General features: G+C 45.5%; 1 protein-coding gene across 5 annotated transcripts in view; it reads right to left on the bottom strand.

Moving 5' to 3' along the window:
* PAX5 (paired box 5) overlaps window positions 1–26990 on the bottom strand; it is a 138843-nt gene that overhangs the window by 35302 nt on the left and 76551 nt on the right. For all 5 annotated transcript variants that reach the window (XM_042023124.1, XM_042023127.1, XM_042023126.1 and 2 more), the window contains 2 exons: window positions 26827–26956; window positions 275–376 (listed from right to left, as the gene is read on the bottom strand). In XM_042023124.1, the coding sequence (XP_041879058.1) occupies window positions 275–376; window positions 26827–26956 (232 nt within the window). The remainder of the gene's footprint in view (window positions 1–274; window positions 377–26826; window positions 26957–26990) is intronic.

The raw sequence follows: 26990 nt of genomic DNA, 5'->3' as shown, positions 1-26990 counted from the left end.
GAGAAATCTCCAGACTCCACAGAAGGGAGGCTGGGAGCTCCTTCAGCATTTCAGCGCCAGTGCTTTGCTCTGGCACTCTGCAAGCTGTGCCGCCTCCTGTGCTGGGGAGCCTGGTCCTACTGCACTCAGGATCACTCCACACCTCCCCTACAGCACTGTGGCTTCTATTTCATGCTCACCTCAGCACAGAACATTCACAGCATGCAATGTTTCTCTCCTGAAATGCTACTTGTTTTCCTCTTATTTTTCTTTCCCCCCTACTCTGAAGACTCACCAGGCACCATTCCTGTCAGCGCTGGAGCGGAGTAGCTGCCCTGTCCGGCAGGAGGGACATGTGGAGGGTATCCTGGGAGAGTTGTACTTGCCAGCTCGCGACCTGAGGAATCAAACCAGCAAATCACCACGTGAGCATTGTGACGAGCAGACATGGTTTTACATCTCCCCAAGCACCCAGAACACAGCCATGCATTTGTCATCACTGCTCTGTGAGGACCAGCATGGGATTTCCAGCCTGGCAGGGAGGGCAGGCACAGTTTTGTTTTCTCTATAAGCTGCCACAAAGCTCCAATGAAGTGCGAGACTGGAAGGGGCAGAGCAGAGCTCTGCAGGGAGAGGAACACACCCACCTGAACTCCAGATGCTCACCCCTATTCCCAAATTCCTCCAAAGCTTAGATTTCTAAAGTCAAAAGCAGTGAAATGGGAAGTAACACAGATATTAATGACATTTCCCCAGAAAACTCCCTAGAAGATCACATGTACAGGCTGAGACTGTTTGAGATCTAAATATAATGCAGGGCATTTGTCTTATCTCCTATAAAAGCAGAAAAAAAAAAAAAAAAAAAAGGAACAAACGCAAGACATTGAGACCTGAAGGTGGTTTAAAATACAGTTTGTCACAGTGCCAGAAAAAGGGTCAGATTTGCAGACACAACCTGATGCACTGCTCTTTCCTTAGGCCACAGAAACATGGGTTTTATTCAAGTACCCATAGGACTTCCAGGAAAATAACCCCACAAAAGCAGGCAATGGGAAATCCTCCATTTCCCTCTGCCCCTGGACCAGGGGTCTGGGATACCTTCTCTTCCTTCACTCTCTCCCAGGCACAGCTCCTATCACCTTCGAGGACATTTCTGCTGGCAGTGTAAAGACAGGAGGTCAGATAGTAATGGCTCACACAGTGCCACAGAAGTGTTTCCTCAGTCATGCCTGGACCCTGCTCCCATGTGGAAGTTCTGGGATAGTCACTGTCCCTTCAGGTTGCCACAGTGGGATTTTGGGTAAACCACTGTCAGCTGTGGCTACAAGAGATCCTCCAGAAGGAAAGGGTGCTCCTGTGATCTCATCAGGCAGGATCCATCCCTCACCCCAGAGGAAATCCTGGAGCCCACTCATGGTCTTCTGGGCTCCCATGGCATCCTTGGGCAGAACACCTAGCCAAGGAGAAGTTGCTTTGAAGACACACACAGGTGCCTGGTAGCATTGACCCTGCAACACCACGGCTGGGTCAGCAGCTGGATGGATGTAGGCACTGCAATCCCCTCCCTGTGACAGCATCACACACACTACTCAGGCACTACCTTAGTTCGTGGATCTGCCCATTCGACCCACATCCCTGGCTCTGCCAGCACCTCTGCCAGCCTGCCAAGTGGCTCCTCCAAGGCCAGGGAGAAATGAGGGGTCCATCAGATCCAAACCATAGCTCAGAGGCAGTGGCCCTGCGTGAGAGCTTTGCTCTGAAAAGCTGAGTGTGCACCTCAGTTAAGAGGAAGGGACTCTGGGCTGCATGGAGCACCCGGCCCAAAGAATAAGCTTCTGCTCTTCCAATCTCTACAGTACAGGAACAACTCTGGCTCCAGTCAGCTCCAACATCCTGTTGGCCCAAGACAGCTCATTAGCAAAAATCAGGATCCTTCCTTAAAAAGTAGCATGTTGGATCAGCAAAAGTTATGTGACTCCGTTGATTTTAGCACCACTGACAAAAAATGCACAGATTCTGGTTTTTTCACAATGTTTTCTGTACGCAATTGTTTTAAGACTGAACTTTTTTCAGGTGTCTAGAGCTTGGAGATTGAAAGTGAACATTTGTCCAAAAGCCAAAACCATTTGTTTAAAATTTTTTTTGCTTGATAAAGATTTGGAGCCCCAATTTCATTTTTAACTGATCTAAAAATAAAAGTTTAAAATCTTCCTTTTTTCAATATCTTTAAAGAAATGAGACTTCCTCTTATGAGACAAGAGACAGGTACATAAGTTATTGCAAATTGTGGCTCACAATCTCTGGGTCATGGCCACAAAGGCTGCCTCCCCCTACCCTCAGATAAAGGGGTACATGCCAAAACTCTAGCATCACTGCAGTGATCTCTTAGCACATGCCCCACTTTCTTCAGCACTCAGTATCTGCAAATCAGGATGCAAACTGCTCCTCTCAGGCCCTTCCTAGAGAATATTTATGGTGCATTCACATCCTAAAAGAATTTAAGGTTCAAAACAATTGATTAATTTGCTCTCCAGTTCTAGGGAGAAGTCATATCCCTTATGGAAGGGCATAATGAATTCTAATTATTCAGTGCAGGCAGAAAATGGTTATTTTAGATTAAAATGTTCTCCCCTCATCACTGCCCTGCTTCCTTCTCTCCCACACAAAATTAAACACTGATTATGTCATCTCTACAGTCTGGAGAATACAAAAGTATCTGTGGTCTACATAAAGTCAGTCACAGAGGCTAAATTCACCCCCAGTGCTGGCAGGGACTCAGCTAAGGGCTGTCCCTAATGCAGACGAACATTTCACAGCCTGACTACTGCCATCTAGGAGCCCTCTAGAGACCCAGGAGGGAAACCAGGACTCTTCTCTTCCTTGGTTGTAAGGTGTCACCACAGAACGGCACAACACATCATGTCCCAAAGGTGCCTTGATCTGTGGGCAAGCTCCCCCTCCCAAACTGCCCCACACTGACTACTCCCCACTCCTCACTTTCCATAGCTATTACAAAAACCTTGACATTTTCTTGTGGATTTTGAAATAGTACAAATTTTTCACTTTCTCCAAAGCCACTGACACACCCAGAATGATTAGGATTATTGTCAAGGTCACTGAGCAATGTAACCACCACTAAGGACAGTATGATGAGTATGATCGTTCAGTTCCTCAGTGAATTAAGAAAACATCACCCATGATCTATTGCACAGGTTTGGGCTGGTTTCCATTACATCCCATTTCCAAATGAAATGTTCTATCATCTGTCAACAAGTCTTCCTAGTAGGGTCCCCACAGCTAAGTCTCAGGCAGGGCCTGAGAGGAGGCTGAGGGGGCTGGCCAAAGGTGACCAAGGGCATAGCTGCAAGTGCTGCAATCCCACCTCATCCTCTCAATTACATCCACTGTGCTTTCACCAAAAAAGAAAGACTAGAGCATCCCATTCTCTATGAGATTTCCCCCCCATGCTGGCAAGCTTCAATTGCACTAAAAGAATTGATTTAAGAGAAAAACACTTACCCACCTGGTACAAAGAGAGGCTGAAAAGCAGCCTCTGCTCCAGGGTGTTGCTGCCTTAGTCATACAGGCAATGCACTCAAGAGGAAACTAACATCTACATTTTAGCAGTGGGTGACACAGACATAGGGACCAAGGTCCTTCAAGACATATTTTTCCTGAATGTCTCTGTCCTGTACTTTTGGAAGGTTATTTTAGACACCTAAAGTTAGAGATGGGAAAGAAGCAACTGTGGGCAGAGCTGCCTCCTTGCCTTGCTGGGCTGGTATTGTGCAAGATAGAGCAGCTCAGCTGCCAGCTGCAACCTACAGAGAAGCTCAGCTAAAGCAGAGCCTAGCAGGATTTTCCAAGGTAACCAACAATCTCTTTCCTACAACCTCTGCCAACAGTTTTAAGGTCCAAGTACCAAAATATCTTTCTGAGTCTTGCCTACAGTGGCCTCCCCATGGAGAGGCTGATAGCCCCAGCAGCATCGGTACTTTCAGTGATATCTGCTGACCTGAAACTGGCACACCTCCATGATAGAAGGCGCACACAGCAGCTCTAGTGCCCATTCAGCCTGGACCCTGCCATCTTCTTCACCCTATCACCTCCTCCAGACTGCTTCACCAGGCTTCTTCAGGTTCCTGCAATGCAACGCTCAGCCATCACTCATCTGATTTCCAGAGGGAAAATGTCTTAGGGGGAGCACCAGTGTTGTCATTGTGGGGAGTGGAGCAAACACCTCTGCTACAGATGCCCCTGTACATGTCAAAGGCTCTGCATGCAGATGACAGTCAATAAATGCCCATCCCTCCACTCACCAGGAGCTGGCAACACTCACGATGAAAGCAAATTATCATTTTGCAAAAAAAAAATGTAAATAAGTAATATTCTTCCGTAAAACAAATTCTGCCACCAGCTACAGGAGAGCTTAGCAGCAATCTCTGCACAGATGAGGCAAGCAGAGCTTGGGCATCAGCAAATGTCCCCGCTGCAGGACAAAATGGCTGGGGCAGAGAGCAGCCTGTGGCAGCAAAGGACTCTCCTGTCTCCAAACCATGGTGAAAAAAAAAAGAGGAAGCAGTTTAGAACCATTCCTCAGTTCACCTACCTTTTTTTTAAAAAAAATCAAAAAGCGGCAAAGAGCATTTCCAAGTGTGTCTTTGTAGACTACTGTGTGTAAACGTGAATCCAATTAACTTCAAATTTAACTACTAATGAAATTATCTCATTTGGCTATCAGCTCAGCTCTCATCCATGGCAGTAATTAACCACTGGGGGTTGTCACTCCCAGACACATGACACAAGGACTCCCCCAAGCTCAGGTGCTTCAAACCCGTACAGAATTCATTACCCTGACAGTGTGAAAACCCTTCACTTTCAATACCACAGGGCACCAACACATTTTTTCCCTTTATCTAACAGATTGTCAGTAACAGTGTGAAAGAAATGAGCCCACTGGACACGTAATTAATTACAGCAAAGGATATACATCAGAAAATGTAGGGGGTTCAGGTGGTGGAAGGGGGCTCACAGAGCCCCTTTGCCACTGTCTCAGAACCATCAGCAGGGCTGGTGATTTTCCTCTCTGAGATGCACCATGGTCTGCAGCAAGGGAAGCCGGGCCTTTGCCCCCCGCCCCATGCTCACAGCAGATGTGTGATTGCCACTGGCTCAGGAGCATGGTCAAGAATGAGGCAGTACTCTGGGTTAATGGGGTAATGCCACCTCTTCAGAGTCAGAGGTTCAAAACCAATAGGTCAGCATTATTGGGAAAGCCAGTCTGGCGGTGCCAGTGAATCCTTCTGCATTCCCACTCTCCTTGCAGTTATCACTACAAGACATCAGCCCATCTAAACTGGCCACCCAAGGTAGCACACACCCCTGTCTGCAATTACACAAAGTACCACCCACACATACTGCTCCACCCAGCAGAGACCAGCACTGCCCTAGGCTCTACCTCAGGCATCAACACCCTCTCCATTCCTGCCCAAACCAGATCCCCCACAGACCTGTCCACCAGCACAGACCAGAGCCCTCCCCCCAGATACACACAGAGCCTGCTGCCTCACCTGACTCTTCAGGTCTTTACAGAAAACAATTTTTAAAAATGCAGGTTTGCACTTGGCAAAGTGGAGATGAAAAGATGCTGCCATACCAGCCCATAGAGTTGTGCAATGAGCTGGGCAGTGCCATTGCATTCAGACTGGGGTTCTACCCAGCAGCCTCTGCATGCAAGGAATCCTTATGCTGGTTTCATGCAGGGATGCCACGTAGCAGCTGCAGCAGGGCACCAGCAGAATTAATAAACCACTTCCAAAAGGCCTCCCAGATGAAAGAACTTGGCTTTAGACTGTGCTGTCTTCAAAACAACCTTGCATAGTCTCTAAGACTCCATATTGCGATGGGAGGAGGATGGCACCCCCTCTGTGGTTGTGTTCCTGGTCCTGTCACATGGCACCTCCTTCATGAGGTGCCTGCAAACGTCAGTGGCAGAGGAAGGGACCTGGACTGATACTGTTATGCTGCCAGGACCCCAGAAGACTGCTGGCCCTAGGAGCCTGCACATGTTGCTCTCTCTTTGGTGGGCTTTTGCAGCTGTCCTGCCATGCCAGGCACTTGCTACCCCAGCTATGAAGAAGCTGTGGTGCCTTACAGGAAGCAATGCCATTGCTTAACACTGCAAAAAAAAAAGTAATTGGCAGAGACGCTTTCTGGCAGCCACTTCATCTCTGAGCAGCAAGCCCAAATTTCTAGCCTATTTCAGTTAAATTGGTTACCAGCACTGACTTTTATTCTGAAAAATCCGTTTCCCACTTACAAAAGCTCTTTTTCTTCTGCCCAGTGAAGAACTTGATCATGCTAAGCTGGTTGTTTCAACTCTTATCCCAAAGAAAATATTTTGGTCAAATGCACAACTCTGTTATCAGAAAAAGGACCTGAAGAGTTCCATCAATTGGCTCTTGCTCCCTTTGCCACCTGGGGACATGTGCGTATCACCCAGGGTGTGCCCACGGCAGCAGCATAGGGCAGTGGAGTACCCAAACAAGAGACATGTCCTAAAAAAGCTATCTGGTTCTATCACATACAAAATACTGCTCCACAGTAGCAGCTAAATCATTACTGCCTTGGGTCCAAAGCCACTGAGCACATGCCCCAACATTCAGTCCTGCCCAAAAGTGGCTCAGACTCTGTATCCCGTGGGTGCCTGCAGTATGGCATTTCATGCCCTTCCACTTGGAAAGAAGACGTCACCAGCACAGGACTCCAACACACTGAATTGCTGCTGTTAATGAATAACTCCCCTCCTGTGCTCATCTTGCTTTATTTGTGGACATCAAACCAGTGCGGTGTGCTTACTGTGATGAGTTACCTCTCCTGCACCTAATTAGAGGCAGATAAAACAGTGGTAACATACAGATCACCTGTAATGATTTTGCTGACTCGATTATTCTTCTGACAATTAGCTCTGGCTGCCAAAGCCTCACAGGAATGTCAAAGTCTACTTCCTACAAAGCAGGTAATGTCACAGGTATGACCATGAAATCAATAATGAGGCACAGCTCTTGCAGAGGGCATTCAGGTCAGATGGAACAGCCCTTAAATTAAACATTGATAAGCAGAACACAATTATCCATCATGTTTAAGTGCCTGCGTGAAATTAGCAGCCAGGGAATGGGAGCAGTGGGGGAAAGATTAGTGGAGGAGGTATTGAAATGCACAGTGTCCACTGTGACTGGGGCTGCAAGGGCTCATGACAGTGGCACTGTAATCTGCTATCAGAGCCATAAAATTCAGATTAAGCACACTGCACTGAAACAGGGGCTGCAGATGTGGGTCTGTTTTTATCATCATCTGCAAAGCAGCAGCAGATGTCTAGAGGAGTCCAAAGCTGCCTTTCATAGTAGGTGTCTCTGCTACTCTTTCCATTGACCCAATTACACTTTTAAAAGAGAGTCAGGGCAGGTAAAAGAGAAAAGAAGGAAGAACGGTGCTTTCTGTCAGAGCAACAATGCAGTGAGGAAGTACAGATGAATACCCAGTATGTTTTCCCCATGATTCCTAAGAAAGAGCCCTGGAGCTACAGAGTGCTCTGCCCTCAGTCCCATCTCCTCTGGACAATATTTCTTGTGCTGCTGCATAAAACTCCTGTCCCTTCTTCTGTGCAGCCACAGAGCTCTTGCACTCTATAAAAAAACTCAATATTCCAGCTTGTCACATATTTTTAGGGTTGCTAGGATGAGAAAGTTTTGTCTGCAGATCTGAGCCGAGCTGCACCATCATCCACCTTGATCTTCAAAGTCCTCCCGGTTCTCTTGTCCCTCCTGTAACACATGCAAGGTTAGAATTCCATGGGTTGACCCCTTCATTCAACGCACACACTCACAATGTATTGGAGGGGACATCTGTGTGGAGAATAGGGAAAAATACCCCAGGCAGACAACATCTTTTCAAGAACTCACCCCTACCCTAATTCTTGTAGGCCAACAACTAGCCACACACTAAAATGCATCAGCATAATTTAGCCTTTCCCTAGCTCATGATAAATGACATCTTCAGGCCTTTCAAGGTCTCTCACTGAGCCCAGTGTGGGGCTAGCAGGCCCACCAGTGGTTGGGGCAGGGCAAGGCATGGCCTGGGTCTCAGGTGCTCACAGCTCCGTGCGTGGAGGGATGTGGGGAAGTGTGGGGATGCATGGCAGAACAATGGAGACAATCCTACCACATTACATGAGCACACCACCACAACTTCATCTATGACATTTCATCTATCAAGGGGACACCAAGGAAGGGAGGGCAGATGGAGGTGAGTGCGAGGATGATGAGATCTTGTGGGAGGACATGTAGTGGTCTGGATCCATTGAATCCCTTTTGCGGGATACTTCCCCTCCCACACCTGCCTGGAGAACAGCAGAGGAGCAGCAGGTTGCAAGCAGCATGGGGCATCCTGCAGCAGTGGCAGTGGCACCCCGCAGAAGGGGCTCTTTGGGGGAGGCTGGGTCTGCCTGGCACAGCCTCCCAATCCCACACAGGTACCTGTCCCTGCACAGTCCCTCCCAAAGGAGGGGACAAACAGACAGACAGTGAGAAGGAGGTGGCAGACCACAGACATCATGTCATGTTTGCCTTTGTGCCAGTGCCAGCCAAGATCTTTCATAATGAAGCCTTGACCCTAAGAGACAGAAATGCCGCAAACCTGAACTGTGTAAACCTGGAGTTTATGCAAGCAGAGAGCTGTTCATTAGGGCATTTTAACTCCAATAAGTTAATGGGTGTGTATGGAAAAAGGTCTGAAGATGCTAGAACATTTGATTTTCCTTTTTAAAAAAAAGGTTAAATCTCATTTTCAAGTTTAGAATAATTTTGCTATGTAAAATTTAAGATACTAAGGACAGATACAAAAAGTGTCCCAAATAAAACCAAGAAGTGCACACTGCTCTGGGCTGGTTTTACCTTATTTAGTACTTTCTGTTGCTAAACTTTCTTCAGATCTGGAGTTTTTTAAGGAGGTATTTAGTTTGTTTATTTGTCGTGGGTTTGATTTTGTTGGTTTCTTTTTAATATTAAATAGACCTGAACAAAGTAAAAATCTCAAATATTTTCACAGCTGTTGGATCTGCAGGGTCCTTCCACAGCCAAAAGGGAGGATGGACCCTGCATGTGCTCAGCAGGGACCCACAGAAAGGGCTACAGGGGCACAAGGACCCAACAGCCCAAGCTTGGATAAACCTCCAGTGGCTCCTGGTCCAAGGGTCAGTTCCTCCACCAGCGTGGAGGAGAAGCACCTCCTTAGATACTAAGTTTCAGGAGCAGGGGAAGGCAGCTCATTCTGGCCCTGGCAGGATGGGATCTTCTGGTGGTTAAGATCTCAAAGATGAGACTCTGGTTATATAACACTGAAACTGATGGAGGTATTCAACTGGGTTTCAGGTCTGTCCAACTTTCACTGGAAAACTGTCTGAAACTGGCTCTTCTCCCCCTTCTTGTTTCCATGGTTCACTGTGCAAGGCTGGAAGAGGCAAAATTGCAGACAATTAACATGTGGGAACTGCTAAAGTAGCGTAAGTGAACCATAAAGGAGCTTCCAGAGGTCCTGGAAAAGAAATGGAGCAGGGAATGCAGACTGGAAGCATGGATACACAAAGGGGTGCACAGGAGGGAGACACACAAGGGCTTGTCCTCCTGTTCTGGTCATACCACTGGTGCCAACTATACTAATCTGCAGTTCTCAATGTTTCAAAAGGGATTCATTGCACACCAAATGCTCTCCTCAGCAATTTGCATTAGTTTGGAAATGACATCAAGTGTTGCCTACAAAGGCAAAAAACCCCATGTGTCTACCTATCTGAGAGATCAGTTAGCCCCCTCCTGTCAAACTGACATGTTTAAAGAGGAGACAAAAGAAATCTCACGTAAAAATAATGGGCTTACCTTCATGGCAGATCTTAGCCTAGACAATGTTATTTTTTGGTCAAGTGCCATTCATCATGCAGTGTAACTCACAAGCAGCAATTAAATAAAACTTTCAAATAGAAATAATAAAACCAACTTTAAAGTGTTCAGAACTAAATAAATGCAAAAGAAACCAATATCAAAAGCCAAAATATAAAATAACAATTCCAAAACAAAACACCTCTTCCTGCTAAAATGTAGAAAGTGCTAGTTTGGCTGGTTTTCTGCTGTTGAGTAACATGCTTTTGCATTTCCTATCACTTCACATCTTAGGTCTGAATAGTCTTACACACCTCACAACCACTGCCAAATTAAAGATGGGGTTTTTTCATCGCATTATTTCTAAAATATACTCTAGCCAGCACGCTACATGCAATGAATGAAAGAAATAGGAGAATTAAACCACGCAATGAAACAGCTTTCTGACGAATAAAGCTATGGAAATTTTAGGCTCCATTTACTCCTCAATCTAATTTTGCCCTCCAATGCACATTATGTCTGAAATGGGATCTCATGTGGTTTGATCAGTGCTCTTAACGCATGCAGAAGCAACATATTCCCTTTATTGTTGTTTTCCTTCTGCAGCACAGCAATACTTCTAATAAGAGCAGCACAGCAGGCTTGGTGAGACTGTCTCCACAGTAATCACTGTGCTGCTGGAAAGATGTAGGATGACCAAGAGGATCAGCAGCTGAAAAGTTTGTGGTCTGGGGGATCCCTGTTCCTGTAAATGCACAGCTAGAGGCTAAACACCCCACAAAAATCATGAGGGAGACTGAGTTATCAAGAGATGTTTAAATAAAACATTTTCCCTTTTCTTCTTTTCCGCTGTTTGGATTTTTGCAAATGCCCAGAAGGTGTTTTCTAGCTTCTCTTTGCAATCAAGAAGACTAGAAGGAAACTACCATCAGTTTGTGAAGAACTACAAACCCCTCTCACTGTAACAGGACTCCAAACAACGCCTTGGAGCTACAAGGAAAAAACCAAGCAGTAGGAGCTGTAGTATGAAAAGTAGCATTGTTAGCATTTTACTGTGGTGGCATGGATGCTCCCAAAAACTAATGGATATGAATAGGGAGAGGTGGCTGGCCTCTAAACTTTGCCTCATCAAGAAATGGAAATCCAGACTGTTTCCAACCCCACATATTCAGCCCATTTAACAGACATTTAACAGTTATGAAAAGGGACACACCAGCCCTAAGGAATGGTCCTGCACATTCCTGGGATCCACAGCCTTGGCTCAGGCTGGTAGCTGCCCTGGGAACACAGATGCTTCTCCCAAAGGAGAGCATCCTTAAGCAGGGCTCTGATCTTCAGGATTCATTCTGTAGACCTGGCCAATAGACCTTGCTGTCCATAGACAACTCAGAGGGCCCATACCAGTCCGTGCAGTCACCTCTGGGACCTTCCCAGGCATTGAGGAAGTGTGTGAGGAAAAGCACAGAGATGGCCTCTGAACCACCATCTGCCACCAAGCCACTTCATGAAGGGCATCTGAGAGTGCTGATGACCTGATACCCCAACCACCATGAGTGGGGCTGCCACTACCTGGGGTATGCTGTGATGTGACATGAACTGCAGGAAAAGACCCTGCTGGTTCAGATGTTGCTCCAGAGGATCTGTATGACTGTGATATGATATATGATCATAGCATAGCATAGCATAGCATAGCATAGCATATCAGGAGGGGCAGGGCAGCCCACCTCCTCCTCCCAGCCTGGCAGCTGGGGTGACACTGCCCCCAGGTCTGAGAACTACACAGGGTGGCCTGGGAAGGGTACTAGAATCCAGGGCAAGCCTTCAGGCTGCCAAGCCCCAAGTCGCTGCCATGTCCTGGTGGGGTGGGATAAGACGATCGCCAGCTTCGTGACCCCTAGCCGTGTGTGGGAAAGCAGGTAAGCTGATCAAGCCAAGAAACCAGGCAAGAGGGGAGAACATGTATTTCCAGGTAAAGGATGGCAGTGACATACAGAGGGCTTTTGGGAGCAGCAAGAGCAGGAAGACAAGCCCAGGCACCATGCAAACCTGCCTCTGCGGGAATCCCTTTGGTCCCAAGCCAGACCTTTGCACCTCTCACCAGCACCCAACGACTTACAATGCTTCGGCAGATCACGTCACTACTCAGGGCCATGGCATGTCTAGCCAGGCTCAGTGCAGTACTGCTATGCTAGGGGCTGCCAATACTCAGCCAGATGCCAGGCGACCCACGGCTTCAGTATGCTACCTGCTCGCATGCAGACAGACACCCACCCACGCAGGAGAGCCCTGTCAACACTGACATGGGTGAACACAACCCAGAAACCTGCCAGTGCATCCAGAAACAGGAAGACATGAGTATACTGACAACTGGTTATTCAGCTTGCTACATAAGCACAGAGGAAAAGAAAATCCAACAGCTTCCACCGGTCTGTTTAGCAGCAACCTTAAACCCGTGCTGAAATTTTTCATCTCACAAGGATCAATATTTATGATCTGCATCTGGAATTTATCTGAGATGGAGGCATTTCCAATCTAAGCATCATTGCTAATGTCATGAGCGGTTTTCTACTCCTCACAAAAGAAATATTTACACCCTTGATTTTTACATCTTAATTAGGGTTCAACAAAGTCGAAATCAACAACCTATATGCTATTTTTCTTGTATTTCAGTAATGCTTTTTTTATCCTGGAATAAGATGAAAAGTTGAAATCAGGCACTTTACCCAGACTCTGTGATGGAAATAGTGAAGCTATGGAAATGTTGACACCCTGGGGTTTCAGTATTTTCCATCAAATATTCTCAGTTGTCAAGTTTGAAATGTTTTATTCTCTTTAGCTGAAGGAACCTGAAACATCTCCTTTGAAATCACTTTGAGACAAAATTGCATTTTTCATCTGTCCCATCAAGCAGCAGGACCAAATTCATATTTCCAAGTACCACCTCTTTCTGAGATTTCTAGTGGATAGATAGCATCTCATAACATAGTGAGATATGTACCTCAGCTGATGCACCATGAAGTTCAGAAAATAACAAATGTATGGATTACTTTACGGGAAGCATCCTCCAGTGAGTTCAGACCAGAGAACAGAAGGGATTGTGGAAAGGGATCTTGCTCCAAGCCACAGTGTGATATTCCCCTTCTGCCACACTCAAGCAGGACTGAAGTAACCCATGAGCGCCAGCACCAGGATGGGGGATGCTGCAGTGATGCCCAGGGCCATGGATCATCTCCACCCATCCCAAGAGCTGGGGGCTGTGCAGCCTGACTGGGTCTGGCTGAGACACTTGGGGCTTGCTTGATCCTCAACCATTACCCTTCAGCTGGGACCTCCCCAGCTCACGTTTTCTCCTGCCTGCTCCTCAGCTGAAGACAGTGACTGTGGACAAAAGCAGGGCAGGAGAGTGCCCAGACGGGGTCCCTTGCCAACAGTGGCCATCATGGTGTCAGGATTTATAACTGTATTAAGTGGTATGACAGTTGGCCACAATAAATTAGCTTCCCTTCTTTCCAAGTCACAGACAATAAAAGGTTTGGCAGTGAAAGTCATTCATCATCATAAAGACTTGAGATGTTCCAGCCTTCAATTTCACTCACATTCTTAACACACCAGAGAGGAGTGCTGGATTTTAGGGGGAAAAAAAGAGAGGGAGAGAAGAAAGGGGGAAATAATTAAAAGAAAACATGAAGAAAGATTGGACAGGAATAATTACAAAGGTCAGAGAAAGGAGTACACTCAGAACAGCACTTCTGATGATGGGGGCAGAGCTGCTCTGTTCTCTGTAAGGCATATGTGATGCTGAGCAGAGTTGATGGGTGTCCCTACCACCTTAAGGTCCCTACCACCCTGGGTCCGCTGGGACAATGCACCAGAGGGATAGCCAAATGTCACACTCACTACCCTCTTCTCTCCAGATCTGTGGTGCCACTGCTGATCCCTGCTGCCTACAAGCTCTTCATGCCATGTATTGGGAACAGAGGAATGAAGGTGATGGCAGTGGCTAGCAGTGGTGGAGCACCATGTCCACAACCATGACAGTGCCTTCCCCTCCATGAGGACTGCAAGTTCGCTATGTATCCAACCAGCAGGAGGGACCTCCCCTGCTGCACCAGAGGTCAGCTGCAGCCAGAAGACCTTGGAGCAGCCGCTACAGAAAGGGAGCATTTTGCTGAGGGTCTGCAGGCAGTGCCTTGCAGAGGAAAGCATAGAAGTAACTCTACTGTCTACAAACCCTTGACTGACACAATGTAAAGGAGCAATGGCTTTCCATCTCTCCAAGAGGCCAAGCACAGGAGACAGGCACTCCTGTCCACCACATGCTGGTCAGGGTGGGGAGGCAGTATCACACAGAGCACCACAGAGCTGCTTTATGCATGTCACATTAGGGCCCAATGATATCCTCCTCTTAAGAACTTAACATCATGTCTCATTAAAACTTGAGCTGATATCAAGACTTGAAGGTAGTGAAGAGCCCATAAGAGTATGGATAAAATCTGTCTCCTGAGCAGTGAGGATGCAACAGTGCTTCCCCAAGCCCGTTGAACAGCATGAACCCTTATACAACAGATAAGGTGCAGCTGGCCATGTGGTGATGATTCCACCTCTGCATGTCCCCAAAAGATCCAATGTGACTTCTGCAGCCTTGTGCATCCTCACAGTGGGAGGTCACAGTAGCTGCCTGTACCTCTGTTGGTCAAACATCTGACAGCAGAATGAACACTGGTCACTCTAGGGTGGACAAAGCCATGGGGATGCTCTGAGGCAGGACATGGGGATCCGTGGAGCACCTCCTGGTGTGGCCTCAGCAGCTGCAGGCAAAGACACACATAGCAGAAGTATGATCTGCAACCCTGCATTTGTGCAACAAGTGTGATGTACATCCCATGTGTCCCTGTTATTGCCAGCGTTGCCTTGTTCCTGTGATGACCATCCCCAGCACAGCCCCCCAGGGAGAGATGGGCAATGCTCTCCAGAGAACTCGGGGACCAGATGCAGCTCTGTCACTTGGGCTAGACTGGGCAAAGCCCTGGCTCGGCAAGATTGGTTCATAGTTTGCCCTAATTCAGTGCATATCCCAGACAGCTTGGCTGTCTCTGCATTATCATGGGTATTTGGGACTGCCTTTACTGGCTAGCACACGCAAGTCAGGCAACACAGGACAGTTATCCTCCAGTGTGAACAGCTACCGGACCTGTTCAAGGCAACAACAATGCCCGGGGGTAGCTTATGTCCATATTCCATGGTTATAATGATATTAACAAGGACAGAAGGAGAAAAACAAGGCCTCTGTTTAGCAACAAATACCTGATTTGCTAACAAAGAGAGTCTCATCCATAGCCCCCAGCATCACCCCACCTCGTATGGACTTTGCAATTAGTGCAGCTGTAGCAGCACCTGCTGCCTCTCCACCACACTCTTCTACACCCTACATACTCTTGCAATACTTAAGCCCCAGTGGTCCAGGACCATCCTTCCCCCAGGAGGATGCTCACATCTGGGGAGGCCACAAGGTCTGGACTTACAACTGCCAGAGACGAAGCCAGCTGGGGAAGGGAGTCTTTTTCAGAAGTTAGTGCCCAAAAAAGGTATAATGTCATCACAGGGCTGAGCTCAAGGATTTCAGATTGTTGCAACGAATGTACAGTGAAAAGAAGGAAAACTCCAGAGGGACCCCAACACTCCTTTCACTCTTTTTACTGAATTTACTTTTGAGCCACATATGTATGAAAATCCCAAGCCAGGTGTCAAGTCTGTGGCAGCACAGGCAGTCCCCATCCCTGCTGATTCTTGTGGGATTTCCACAAGTGATATTCCTCACTGCTGGTAGATGTGCCAATTCCATCAAACAGCTCAAAGGCAGGCAACTTGTATTTTGATGAATTGCCAGTGACATTTTCCTTTTTTTCTACTTCATTTTTCTTTTTGCATATTTTTTATTACAGTTCAACATTTTTATGAGAAATTATACAAAACCCAAAATTCACACATTTTTGGCCTTAATGTAACATGAAATAATAAAGAAACAGTGCTCCATTACCAAAAAAAAAACCCCAACCCAAAATACCACCAAAAAACAAAACCAACCAACCAACCAACTAACCAAACAAAAAACCAAACAAAAAACCCAAACAAACAAGTAGGTTATAAAATCTCTATTCTCGGCTAACACAGTGTTTTCCAAGGACAGAACTACAGGAAGAGCTCTTCTTTCAAAGAATAGAGAACATAAGCACAAACTTTCCTCAAAAAGTACACTGCAGCATTATTAAAACATGACTTCAAACACTTTACACTTTGCAGTTTTTCTTTCTTGAGTCCTCTTAAGTTTCACCTAGATTTCTCCCAGATTTCTCCTAAATTAAAAAAATTAAGGCATGCTCTCATTTCTAGGGGATGGTTGGAAGGTGTGAGCACACAGCAGACAGCAAGTGGCGTCCTGCCATGCTCTCCACTGCCCAGGGGTGCACATAGACCCAGAATTGTCTCTTTTACCATTCCCTCTACTCACTTCCCAAAACTGCTGGTCTGATGGTCAATTCACTTCAAATACATAGAGTCTCCCAACTGGTGAGGTATCATTTAAGAGTTAACTCATATTCAGCAACTAAAGCCAGAATAATAGAATTGTTTAGGTCAGAAAAGCTCTCTAAGATCAGAGTCCAATCATTCCCCAGAAGTGCCAAGGCCACCAGTAGTCCATGTCTCCAAGTGCCACATCCACATGGCTTGTATATCTTTCCAGGGATGGCAACTCCACCACTGTCATGGGCAGCCTGTGCCAGGGTTGAACAGCCCTTTCACTGAAGATGTTTTCCCAATATTCAATGTAAACCTTCCCTGGCATATCCTGAGACCATGTCCTCTTGTCCTGTGCCTTGTTTCCTGGGAGCAGAGCCTGACTCCCACCTGGCTCCACCCTCCTGTCAGGGGGTTGTGGAGAGCCAGAAGGTCCCCTCATGTCTCCCCTTCTCCAGTATGAGCCCCCTTATCTCCTTCAGCTGCTCCTAAGAACATTTATGCACCAGACCCCTCCCCAGCTCCACTGATTGTCATTGGACACATTCCAGCTCCTCATTATCTTTCAGAGGTCTTCAACCACTGTCATCAAAACAACTACCTTGTCCTAGAAACAAGTTCTGCAGCCTGACTCAGATTGCCACTAGATTTTATTTTTGTGGTGTGCAGATGCACAGATGCTAATGCATCCCTCTACTCACCTAGAAATACAACGAAACTCTCAGATGTTTCGTTATTGCTGTGGGACAAAAAAAAGCAATTAAGGAAGCACTTAAGCTAATTAGAATGCTTTCCTTTATTTCCTTTTTCTCTTTTTTTTTCTTTTTTTTGGTAATTATTTCCAAATTGGAGATCTACAACAGATTTCAGCATTTATATGGCAGTGAGAAATGCTACCCGTGGACTGAACTGGCTGTTGATGCGCTAAAGCTGCCAGCCAGCCCTGAGCACATGAACCCCCAGCTGCCATGGCAGTGGGTGGCACAGCTGCGTGTGAGCATCCCCAGCACCCAAACACCAGCACAAGACACTGCGCGTGAAGCCTGCAGAGCACTTTCCACCCACCAGTGTGGAGCTGGTTTGATGTCCCTTTATTTTCAGGGTGTTTCAGACCAGGGTGAGCACAAGACAAGGCTGCTCAGCATGTTTGCAGAACAAGCCCCAGGCCCGCCACAATCAGGACCAGCATGAAGGCATCAGAACCCTCTTGTCTTAATCCTCCTGCTATAGCTGCTCGATTTAAAATTGTATTTATTATCCATACCACAGTGGTATTTGGGGCAGGGGGAAACAGATTGAATTAATTAATTAATCGCAAAATCCTTAAGTAAAAGATGCTATGTAAATGCAAATTGTTATTATACATGCTTTGCACCAAAATATGTTTACCATAGTTAAATTCAACATTTAATTCCACAGCCAAACTCCCAACAGAGTCAGGCTGTACATCATCAAAAGAGGCAGTTAATAGCCTGGGTCTTAGTGGGGTACAAGTGCCCTCGTTTGCTTTCTCAAATGCTCTTCTTCTTTAATGGCAAGATAAGAATTCATAAAAATGGAAAAACTCAACAGTGTCGCAGTTAGACTCTGTCTTCTCATTAAAAATGACACTTCTGGTTTTCAGATTGGCTGCCTTTTCACAGGAGTTTATGTGGCCTTTTTTCAAGTCTTTAACATGGCAAATCCTATTGTGAGTGATGGATAGATTATTGGAAAATGCATCCACACTTTTATCTATTAAATGTAGAAAGTAAGCTGTAAATCTTAGCATAATGCTTCACTAGAAACCATCCATCTACCAGCACCAATTTGCACTTCAAAACAGTCCCACAGAAGTTAAAGTATAATTCTGTGACTATGTTCCATGTTTAAACAGACATCAACATTTCCAGGCAAGGACACGTTATATGACCAAAACATAGCCTCAGAAGAAGACTTTTTATTTTTGCTATTACAAATAGACAACAACAACAAAAAAGCCACCAAAGCATTTTTGCAGAAGAAAATGTACTAATAACAAATCCAGACCTTTACTTTCTGCAAAACCATGTTGATTTGAAGATAGGGATGGGAGGGGAGAAAAAAAGAGAGGAAGGAGTTGTGAAAAAGTTACATTACTCTTATTTCAGACAGTTGGAACAGGAAGTACAAATTGAAACAACTTTTCACTGAAAAATGCAAATATTTTTAGATTTTCAATCAAAATAATTGAAATCCTTTTGGCCAGCTGGTGAAAGCACGGCCATAAAACAGCTGCTGACTATCAGCTGGATAACACTTCTCTCCAGGATCTTCAGGTGACCCTTCTTTCTCTCTCCAGGACAGGTTCATCCCACCTACAGAGGTCCAGCTTAAACTAAGCACTCCTCATTCCTTCCATAGCAATTGGAAAGAAACAGGCACATCCTGATGAGGATCCCTAACTTTATATTCAGAAATTCTTTGGACAAGTCACCTTCTGCAGATGTTTTCTCCTTTCCACCTGAGATCTTGCTACAGGGATGACCAGCCACAGACCTCCTAAACAGTGAGACATCACCAAAGAGAGTCCAGTGCTGTGTCACTGTGAGAGGATCAAATATATGCAGGTAACCAAGGTGGCCAAAATCCGCAGCTGAAGTGTAAAGAGTAGATTTATTCCATCACCATGCTGGCACAACAGGGACACATACACTGCTAAGCTTATTCCATCTTAGCAGGGGCAAAAAGTGTGTGGCCTGTTCCCAGCTTCACATATCAATGGGCTGTGCAACACTTCACAGTGCTGTGAATTTCCTCTGTGCTTTTATGATCTCTGCTTTGATTTCTCTCCCAAGACAGAGAGCTCAAGAATGTCTGGGAGAGGGCCTCCAAGTCTCTGTAAACACCTACATTATCTCTACACAGAAATTCTACTTCTCAGAAAAGACAGAGGATTAAAGGCATACTTTATGTTTTCCCACACTGTCATTCTCCAGGCCTTGGCATTTCCAGCTGCAAGGTCCCTTGAGCTATCATCCTTCTCACCAAATCTTCTTTTTACAACCCTTTCCTCCCAGTCACTGTTAAAATACAAAGTAGCAAATGCATTTAAGAAATAAATAGGGTTTCCTAATGAAACCAGGTTTCTCACTGTGGTCAGGAAGATCTGGATTTAGACCTGAATTCATGACAATAAACAACATACAAATGCTGAATCAACTAGATAGGAGATTCTTGGGTTCATTCTTTTTGACTGCAGCAATATACAAATTAAAATAAACACCCTCTTTTTCTTCAAGGAACTGCCACCAGCAGATACCACAATGCTTTTCCTATCATTATTAAGGCACGTTTTTACTTCTCATTAATGAAATACTAACCCTGTATCAATTTCTGCACTTCTAAAATAACAGCAGTCTTCACTGTAAACATGAGATGTGCATGAAGGAGAGAAAAGTTGTATTTCATTATGTGTTCGTCAAAGGCATGCATTGGGACCCTTTTTTGCCTCTAATGTCACAATATTGTTTCAGTTGGACACAAAAAATACTTAGTTTTCTCAGATGATCATAAAAAATGGTCCATAAAAGGCAGATCGAGTAAGTCACAAGCCAGAGGAAAAGCATTAATTCCTTGGCTCCTGCCAGCACTAGGTTCAGAGAGCAGAGTTAAACTTTAGTCTTACGCACAGTGAAACTAAAAATTAAAGAGAAGGTGGAACTTGGAAAGAGGTTGTGACTTTGTTCTGATGTGGGATGAGCACCCAGAATCCAGCCAAGACCTGGCACAGAAAGGCAGCCTTTCCTTCCTTCCTGGGTCATCCAGACCTTGACCAAAGGGTTCAGTCTGTGACCACATTCCACCTCACCTATCCACACTGGTTAAATATTCTACCTGGATGTACACATCTCACCACATACTATTACGACTGAACTCTTAATTTTTCTTGTGTAGCCCTAAGACACCTAATTTCCAAAGCCATAAAAAGAAATAGGCCAGATTTCAAGATGTTTACACAACCCAAATATCCTCTCTTCTGCTTACACTCTCCCAGCCATTACCAGAGGGACGCAGCCCCTACAGTCTTCATCAGGGAAAGAGTTTGAAGGCTGCTATCTTTACTGGTCACTAGAAAGCAATAGGACAAGATGAAATGGCCCCAAGATGCACCAGGGGAAGCGTAGATTGGACATCAGGGAAATTTTCTGCACTGAAAGCGCTATCAGGCTCTGAAACAGGCTGTCCACAGCAGTAATGTCCCTGGAGGGATTTAAATGATATGTAGGCATTTGGAGACATTGTTAACCATAGACGTGGCAGTGCTGGATTAATGGTTGGACTTGATGATCTTGGAGACCTTTCCCAATGTAAATGACTCTCTGACTGAAAAAAAATAAAAAGACACAAAGATACAAAATCACCCCCCCCCCCCAAACCATCCATATTTTCCTTCCATGTTTTGTGGTATCTATAAAATGTTCCTTTAAATTCATGTACAAAAAGTAAAATAAATTATGAGAAAGCTTCCTTACCCACCTACTCCATTTTCATGCCCAGTCTGGTACAGGCAGAGCCTCAGAAGGTACCAGTGGTCCCAGTAACATGGACTGCAGGCTGTCCTAGAGCCACACTGGGCACAATCCCACCAAAGAAACAATGACACACAGCTCCTACCCAGAAGCATGGAAGCACAGAGCCAACCACGGAAACATCGTGCAGCTGAGATTAGAAAGCAATTCTGGAGTTCACCCAGTTCAGCTAACTTGGTTATGCAAAAAATTAGGTGTTGAGTCCAAATTCAATACCTAAGCCTAGCCTGTGGAGAGAGGGGGATTTTTCCAGACCCCTCCAGCCAAAGGCTGGTTTCTAGGGTTGCTTAGAGGAATCCTCCATCCACAGGCTGAGAAAGATCTGTTACCACTCTTCTGGAAGTGATCTGCATCCTATTGCCACTTGTTTTCTTGTTAAAAAAAACAGTAAGTCCTTCTGGATGGCACTGAGCTAAGTGCTGAAATATATCAGTGTTTAATCCTGGCAAGAGATCAACCTGGGATTTTAGAGTAGTGACTTCTTTCCTCCTGTTGAAGGCATCAGAATTCATACTGGCGGAAAACGCTCAAGTCCTCAGGGGCAGTTGATTTTGGCACAGTGTCCGGTCCAACTGCGGTTCCATCATCTCATGCATAGCTTCAGAAGGGACCAATAATACCTTCCATTCAACAAAACCTGGCAAAACAATGGCTCAAAAATTGCAGTTACATCACAATGGCAGGAACAAAGTAGCATGAAGACTCAGGAAGCGGATGAGACTGAGCAGTCCTAAGGAGAAACATGCCAGGAGGCCACCTGAGCACTACATGCCACCACAGAACAGTAGCAAGAAACGTTTTATCTTTTCGCCTGCATTTATCCCATTTTAGCATCTGTGTTCCCTAACTACAAAAACTGAACACAATTCCAGGAATATGGATTGTTAAACATACCCCTGTTACCTGCATTAGCCAAAGATCTCTGCCACCAATGAATAACTACTTGGCACAATATACTACACCTAACATGTTGGATACATCCACAGTAATGAAAAGGTCAGGCTGATCTTCCCAGGGGTGGAGGAGTCTGCTCTGTGTTCACTTCAGCTTCACATCTGGCATCACCTATGTCTGGTGACAGAGTCCAGCAATGCAAGCCAGAGCAGGTAACCAAGATTACAGCCATTGAGAATGGCTTCCCCATCCCTCCAGACAATAAACTGACTCTGATCCTGCTCTTGCTCTGTTTTTATCACCTTTTTGATGTGCATACAAAATGGGCAGGAAAGTCCAAGGATTTGGCTCTCCAGAACCATTGTCTACAAGGCTGACTGTACAAAGGAGCAAGGAATGTAATGCTCCAAGCTTGGAGGATGCAAGTTTGAATGCAGAGGATAAGACATAACCTGTCCATACTTGGCAGAGTCTCAGCCTCTCCCTGCATGTGAGGAAGAGCAGGTGGGCCAAGGGTGATAGACATGTCCCAGCATGGAAGAAGACCAGGCTCCTCTACTCCAGCATGTGCTAGACAAGAAGCCCACTGACAACACTTTGCTCTGTGCCACTTCTTTTAATGGAGTGATATAGCGTTCAGACCCCAGTCCAGTAAATCATGCTTCTCTGCCCCGGGTGAGGTGAGGCTGGTTGACAGCCACTCCTGGCTCTGTAAGTACAAACTGGCTCCACTGCTGGACACAGCTGGGCTGCTGTGGGTTTACCAATCCACCCCCAGCACAGTATTGGAGAGCTACATAAAGATATCAGTTTAACATGGCATTGTCCTCTCAAAGTGACACCAATCACGCTGAAATCAGCAAGCCAAAGCAGGGAAAATGCATCTGGAGGTAATTAGTAACAATCACAGGCTGCTTGGAAATTGCTGACAACAGCAGCAATGTGCTGGGCCTCAGTCATTGGTTTGTAAATGCAGAGAGCACTCACAGGCTGTGGCTCCATCCAGTGACACCACAACCTGGTAACAAGAACAATGAAGAAAAGTAATCATAGTTCTGTTCTCAGACTTATTTCCATCAAATTCTTTTACAGTCTTACAGATTTAAGACTGACAACATAAGACAGACTAAGTTCTCTTCACATATCGCAGCCGAGATTACTCCAGAATTTCTCATTAAAAATGATTAAGCTTGAACAGGAGATACAGCTATAGAAAGGAGAAAAATGTTCCTGGCTCAAATTCCTGGCTTTCATATTTCAAGTTATTCACTTTTCAGCCTTACCAATAGCCTCATTCTGTGTTGAAACATCGTGCCCACAGCTCTGCTTCACACACACAACCAGAAGAGTTCCCGGTAGAAGAGATGTAGCCCACCAGTGCTGCTCTAGATACCACAACTCATTTGCCAGTGTTTTAAGCAGCTCTTGGTCTCATGACACTGATGCTATTACAAAATTGTTTATAATCTGGAATGTCAACAGAGAAGTGAGATCGACCTCAAGGTATTAACACCACCAGCCAGAGACTTTGGACATTTGGTGGACTTTTATCTAACTAATCCTCACTTTCATAGTTGAAAACACACTCCCTAGCATGCTAAAACATGTTGCCCCCCAAGGCTTTCAGCTTCATTCTCTGAGTTTGTTCACATACACCACAGGACAGCCTGTATGAAACAAGGAAGAGTGGAAACACTCAAAAAAAGGAAGAAATTAAAAGCAGTGAAACTTCCTGAGTCTCAAGAGAAGACCAGAGGTAAGGCTGGCCATTCCTCCTCCAGTGAGGAGCAGTTCACAAGGGAAATGTCATCATGGATCTTTGAGGCTTAGGCTCTTCTGAACTGAGGGGAGCCAAGGACCAGGAGGTGGTTCTGGCAGGATTTCTCTCATGAGTAAGGGCGTTACTACTGAAGTGGGGCTGATACAAAGCTGACCTTCCTCCAGGGACTGTTGCCTTATCAATCGCCTATCAACCCCTGCCCATCCCAGCCACAGAACACTAAACCAATCACTGGATTTTACCACGGCTTTGGTCAGACGACAGACCACAAAAGAAAGCTCTGAGAAGGCAGGGTAGATGGTGTGTTTCCAGACGTTTGTTTGACCTTGCACTCATAACAACCGTTGTGCACCATTTCCCACCTCCTGATTTTCAGAGATACTTACCACAGATGGAAGTCCCATAGCAATATGCACCTTGTGCTTACAAGGGAAATAGGGTCAATAAATGTGTCTCCTTTTCCAAATTCCCTGTCCCACCAAGGAAACAGGCTGGGAAAAGAGTTGTGACTGAAAAAATGAGTTATATTTGGGGAGAAAATAGAGAAATCTGTCCAGAACTACAGCGAGAAATGCACCACCAAGTGTGCTGTAATGGACATTCTTTGCACATTACAAAGCATAGCTTGCTACTGAAACCTTCCTGCTCCTGACAACCTGCACATCTCTTTCAGCTCCTCAGGAAAGCCTCAGAGTAGGGAGTATGACTCAGGCATACAGTATGTACCCATTGTTATAGGGCCCAGATCATGATGGGGACTTCTGGGTGCTTCCAAAGCATGACCAGCACAAAACAATTCCTACGGCTGTTAAAAAAGAAAATTAGAGTATAGCAGGTAGACAACCTCCTCCAAAAATATATCAAAAGGCATAGGTTTTAAAAGACTTTCGATATGCTCATGTATATCTAAGTTTTATGAATGCCATTGATAGAAAACTCTACAGCACTGTCAAATTAAAGATATAAATACCCACTGTCTTCCAAAATGTGTCCTGTTGTAGCTGTCACTCTGACATATGTAAGACTGATAGCAGGTTTTTTTCTAGAACTTGCTGTTCATAAAGTCTGCTCCATGTTCTTGAGGAGAACTTGCAAATTTAACATTTGGAACTTTTGCTCAAGTGTAGGTAACATCACAGGGAGAACCTCTGTAAAATCCATGTTGAACTTTGCAGCATCACCTCTGTAGTAGGTTTTACTCTAACAAATGTGATCAATCAGCTCGCAACACTCTAAGGAAGTAGCAACATGAGACATATGAGAAGTGCTTAAACCAGTGTAAAAACAATGAAGAACTGCTGATGTACCAGCCAAAACAACAGCTCTTGGCTGAACCTCATTTTGGCCAGGTGTAAATTCTGGGTGAGCAGTCCGTTAGAAGATGACAGAGGCTTCAGTTAGGTCACCCCAAAGCCTTCTTTTCTCCAGCCCAAACAATTCCAATTATCTCAGCCTTTCCTCACAGCAGAGGTGTTCCAGTCCTCTGATCAACTCGGTTGCCTCCTCTGGACTGGCTCCAGCAGCTCCACATCCTTCATGTGCTGGGCCTCAGGGCTGGAGGCAGGTGGGATCTCACCTGAGAGGGGCAGAGGAGCAGAATCCCCCCTCCCCTGCTGCCCCCCCCGATTGGGGGTCATCCCAGCACAGGGGGGTTTCTGGGTCCCAGCACACGCGGCCAGGGCAGGGCCAGCTCTCACCCAAGTCCTTCTCCCAGGGCTGCTCGTCTGTTCATCCCCTGCCTGGATCAATCCTGGGAGTAGCCCCAACCTAAGTGCAGCATCAGGTGCACCCTGGTCTTATTAAACCTCATGAGATTCCCATGGGCCACTTCTGCAGCTTTTCCAAGTCCCTCTGGATGGCCCTGTCCTTCAGGGTTGTTACTGCACTCTCAGCTTGGTGTCACCTGCAAACCTGCTGAGGATGCCCTTGATCCCTCTGTCTGTGTCACTGATGAAGATATTAGATAACACTGGCTCCAGCACAGACTCCTGATGGACACAGATATATCTGTATCGAAGCTCTATCTCCTTACCTCTTAAAAGCCACACATCTCCAGAAGTCCCTCTTTCTGTCCATCCATCCGCCCCTAGACACCTTTCTTATCTATGAGTCCACCACTCAAACCACCCATCCAGAATGAGACAGGTATTAAAAGAAGTCTCTCTCCTTCCACTTCAAGGTACACATGTATATCTTTAACTCTACAATTTCTTTTGAATCCTCCTAAACTTTGTCAAGAAAAGCCAAAGACTGATGCTGTACTGGGTTAAAACAACTTTGTGACACTTGTTTTCAAAACTGCTCCTCTGCTAGATGAGATTGTAAGGCTTTAAAGACACAGTAATACTATACAAAAACCAGTATTATCTTCCATTGTAGCTACAAAATAAAGAATTATGTCCAATCTTTGCCAAAACAGAGAAAATCCAATGAAATTTGCACCAATTAGACACAGCAGTAACACACAGAGGTAACATTCATATGAAACACAGAGCCTTAAATTTTAAAAGCCCTCATTTTTCCTGATTTGCACAACTAATTCAGGACACAATTTCATAATTTTCTTACCATTTGGATAATCTCCTTGGAAGCAATGGGGTCAGACCCAAATAAGTAGGTGACCAAAGCATTTATCAGACTCTAGCTGTTCCTTAACTCTTGCTCTATGCCTGCTAAATAAATGCAGATGATGTGGCATTCCTTGAGCAAACAGCCTTTGCTTTTCATTCAAATGCTCAGCTTTAGTGCACAGGTACATTTCAGAAATGGTATAAAATGAGCATCCAAAATTCAGGCTAGTTTGAACTGTCATAAAAACTCCATCCAGTCAAACATACCAAGTGCATTTACAAAAAATGAGCAGCAAAGCCCAAAAGCAGAGACAAGTATTCTGCTTTTTGGTGATGTGGTGGTATTCAGGATGTATGTTTGGGGTGGAGGGGCACATCCTTTCCTGAACAAGAGGGATGGATGCTCCATCTATCAGCTACAACAAACACAAATGATTCACACAAGCCATGTAGCTGACTTTCAACAGAGCTCCTGAAATCACATTCAAAAAGAGACTTTTTGAGCAAATTACTCCACATCTGACACAATTCTTCCATAAAGGATGTCACCGTGCAGTTTGAAGGTACAGACAATTCACACTATTTATCAGTGTTTGAAAATCACTTACCTGTGACAATAGGATAGGACTGAGGCCCAGGAACACTCGCTCCCAAATCTGCAGAAGTAGGGCTGGTTATATTGGCCTTCATGTCATCCAATCCACCAGCTAGCGAGGCCATGGCTGAGTATTCAGTTGCCTGGAAAAAGAAACAAAAGGCATTTTAGTGACAA

This window comes from Corvus kubaryi, unplaced genomic scaffold, assembly GCF_017639235.1.
Source record: "Corvus kubaryi isolate FWS band 111438036 unplaced genomic scaffold, C.kubaryi_AGA036_p1.0 37236, whole genome shotgun sequence".
Lineage (NCBI taxonomy): Eukaryota > Metazoa > Chordata > Aves > Passeriformes > Corvidae > Corvus > Corvus kubaryi.
Note: the sequence above shows the minus strand (reverse complement) of the source record. Positions and strands in the feature narration are given on the sequence as shown.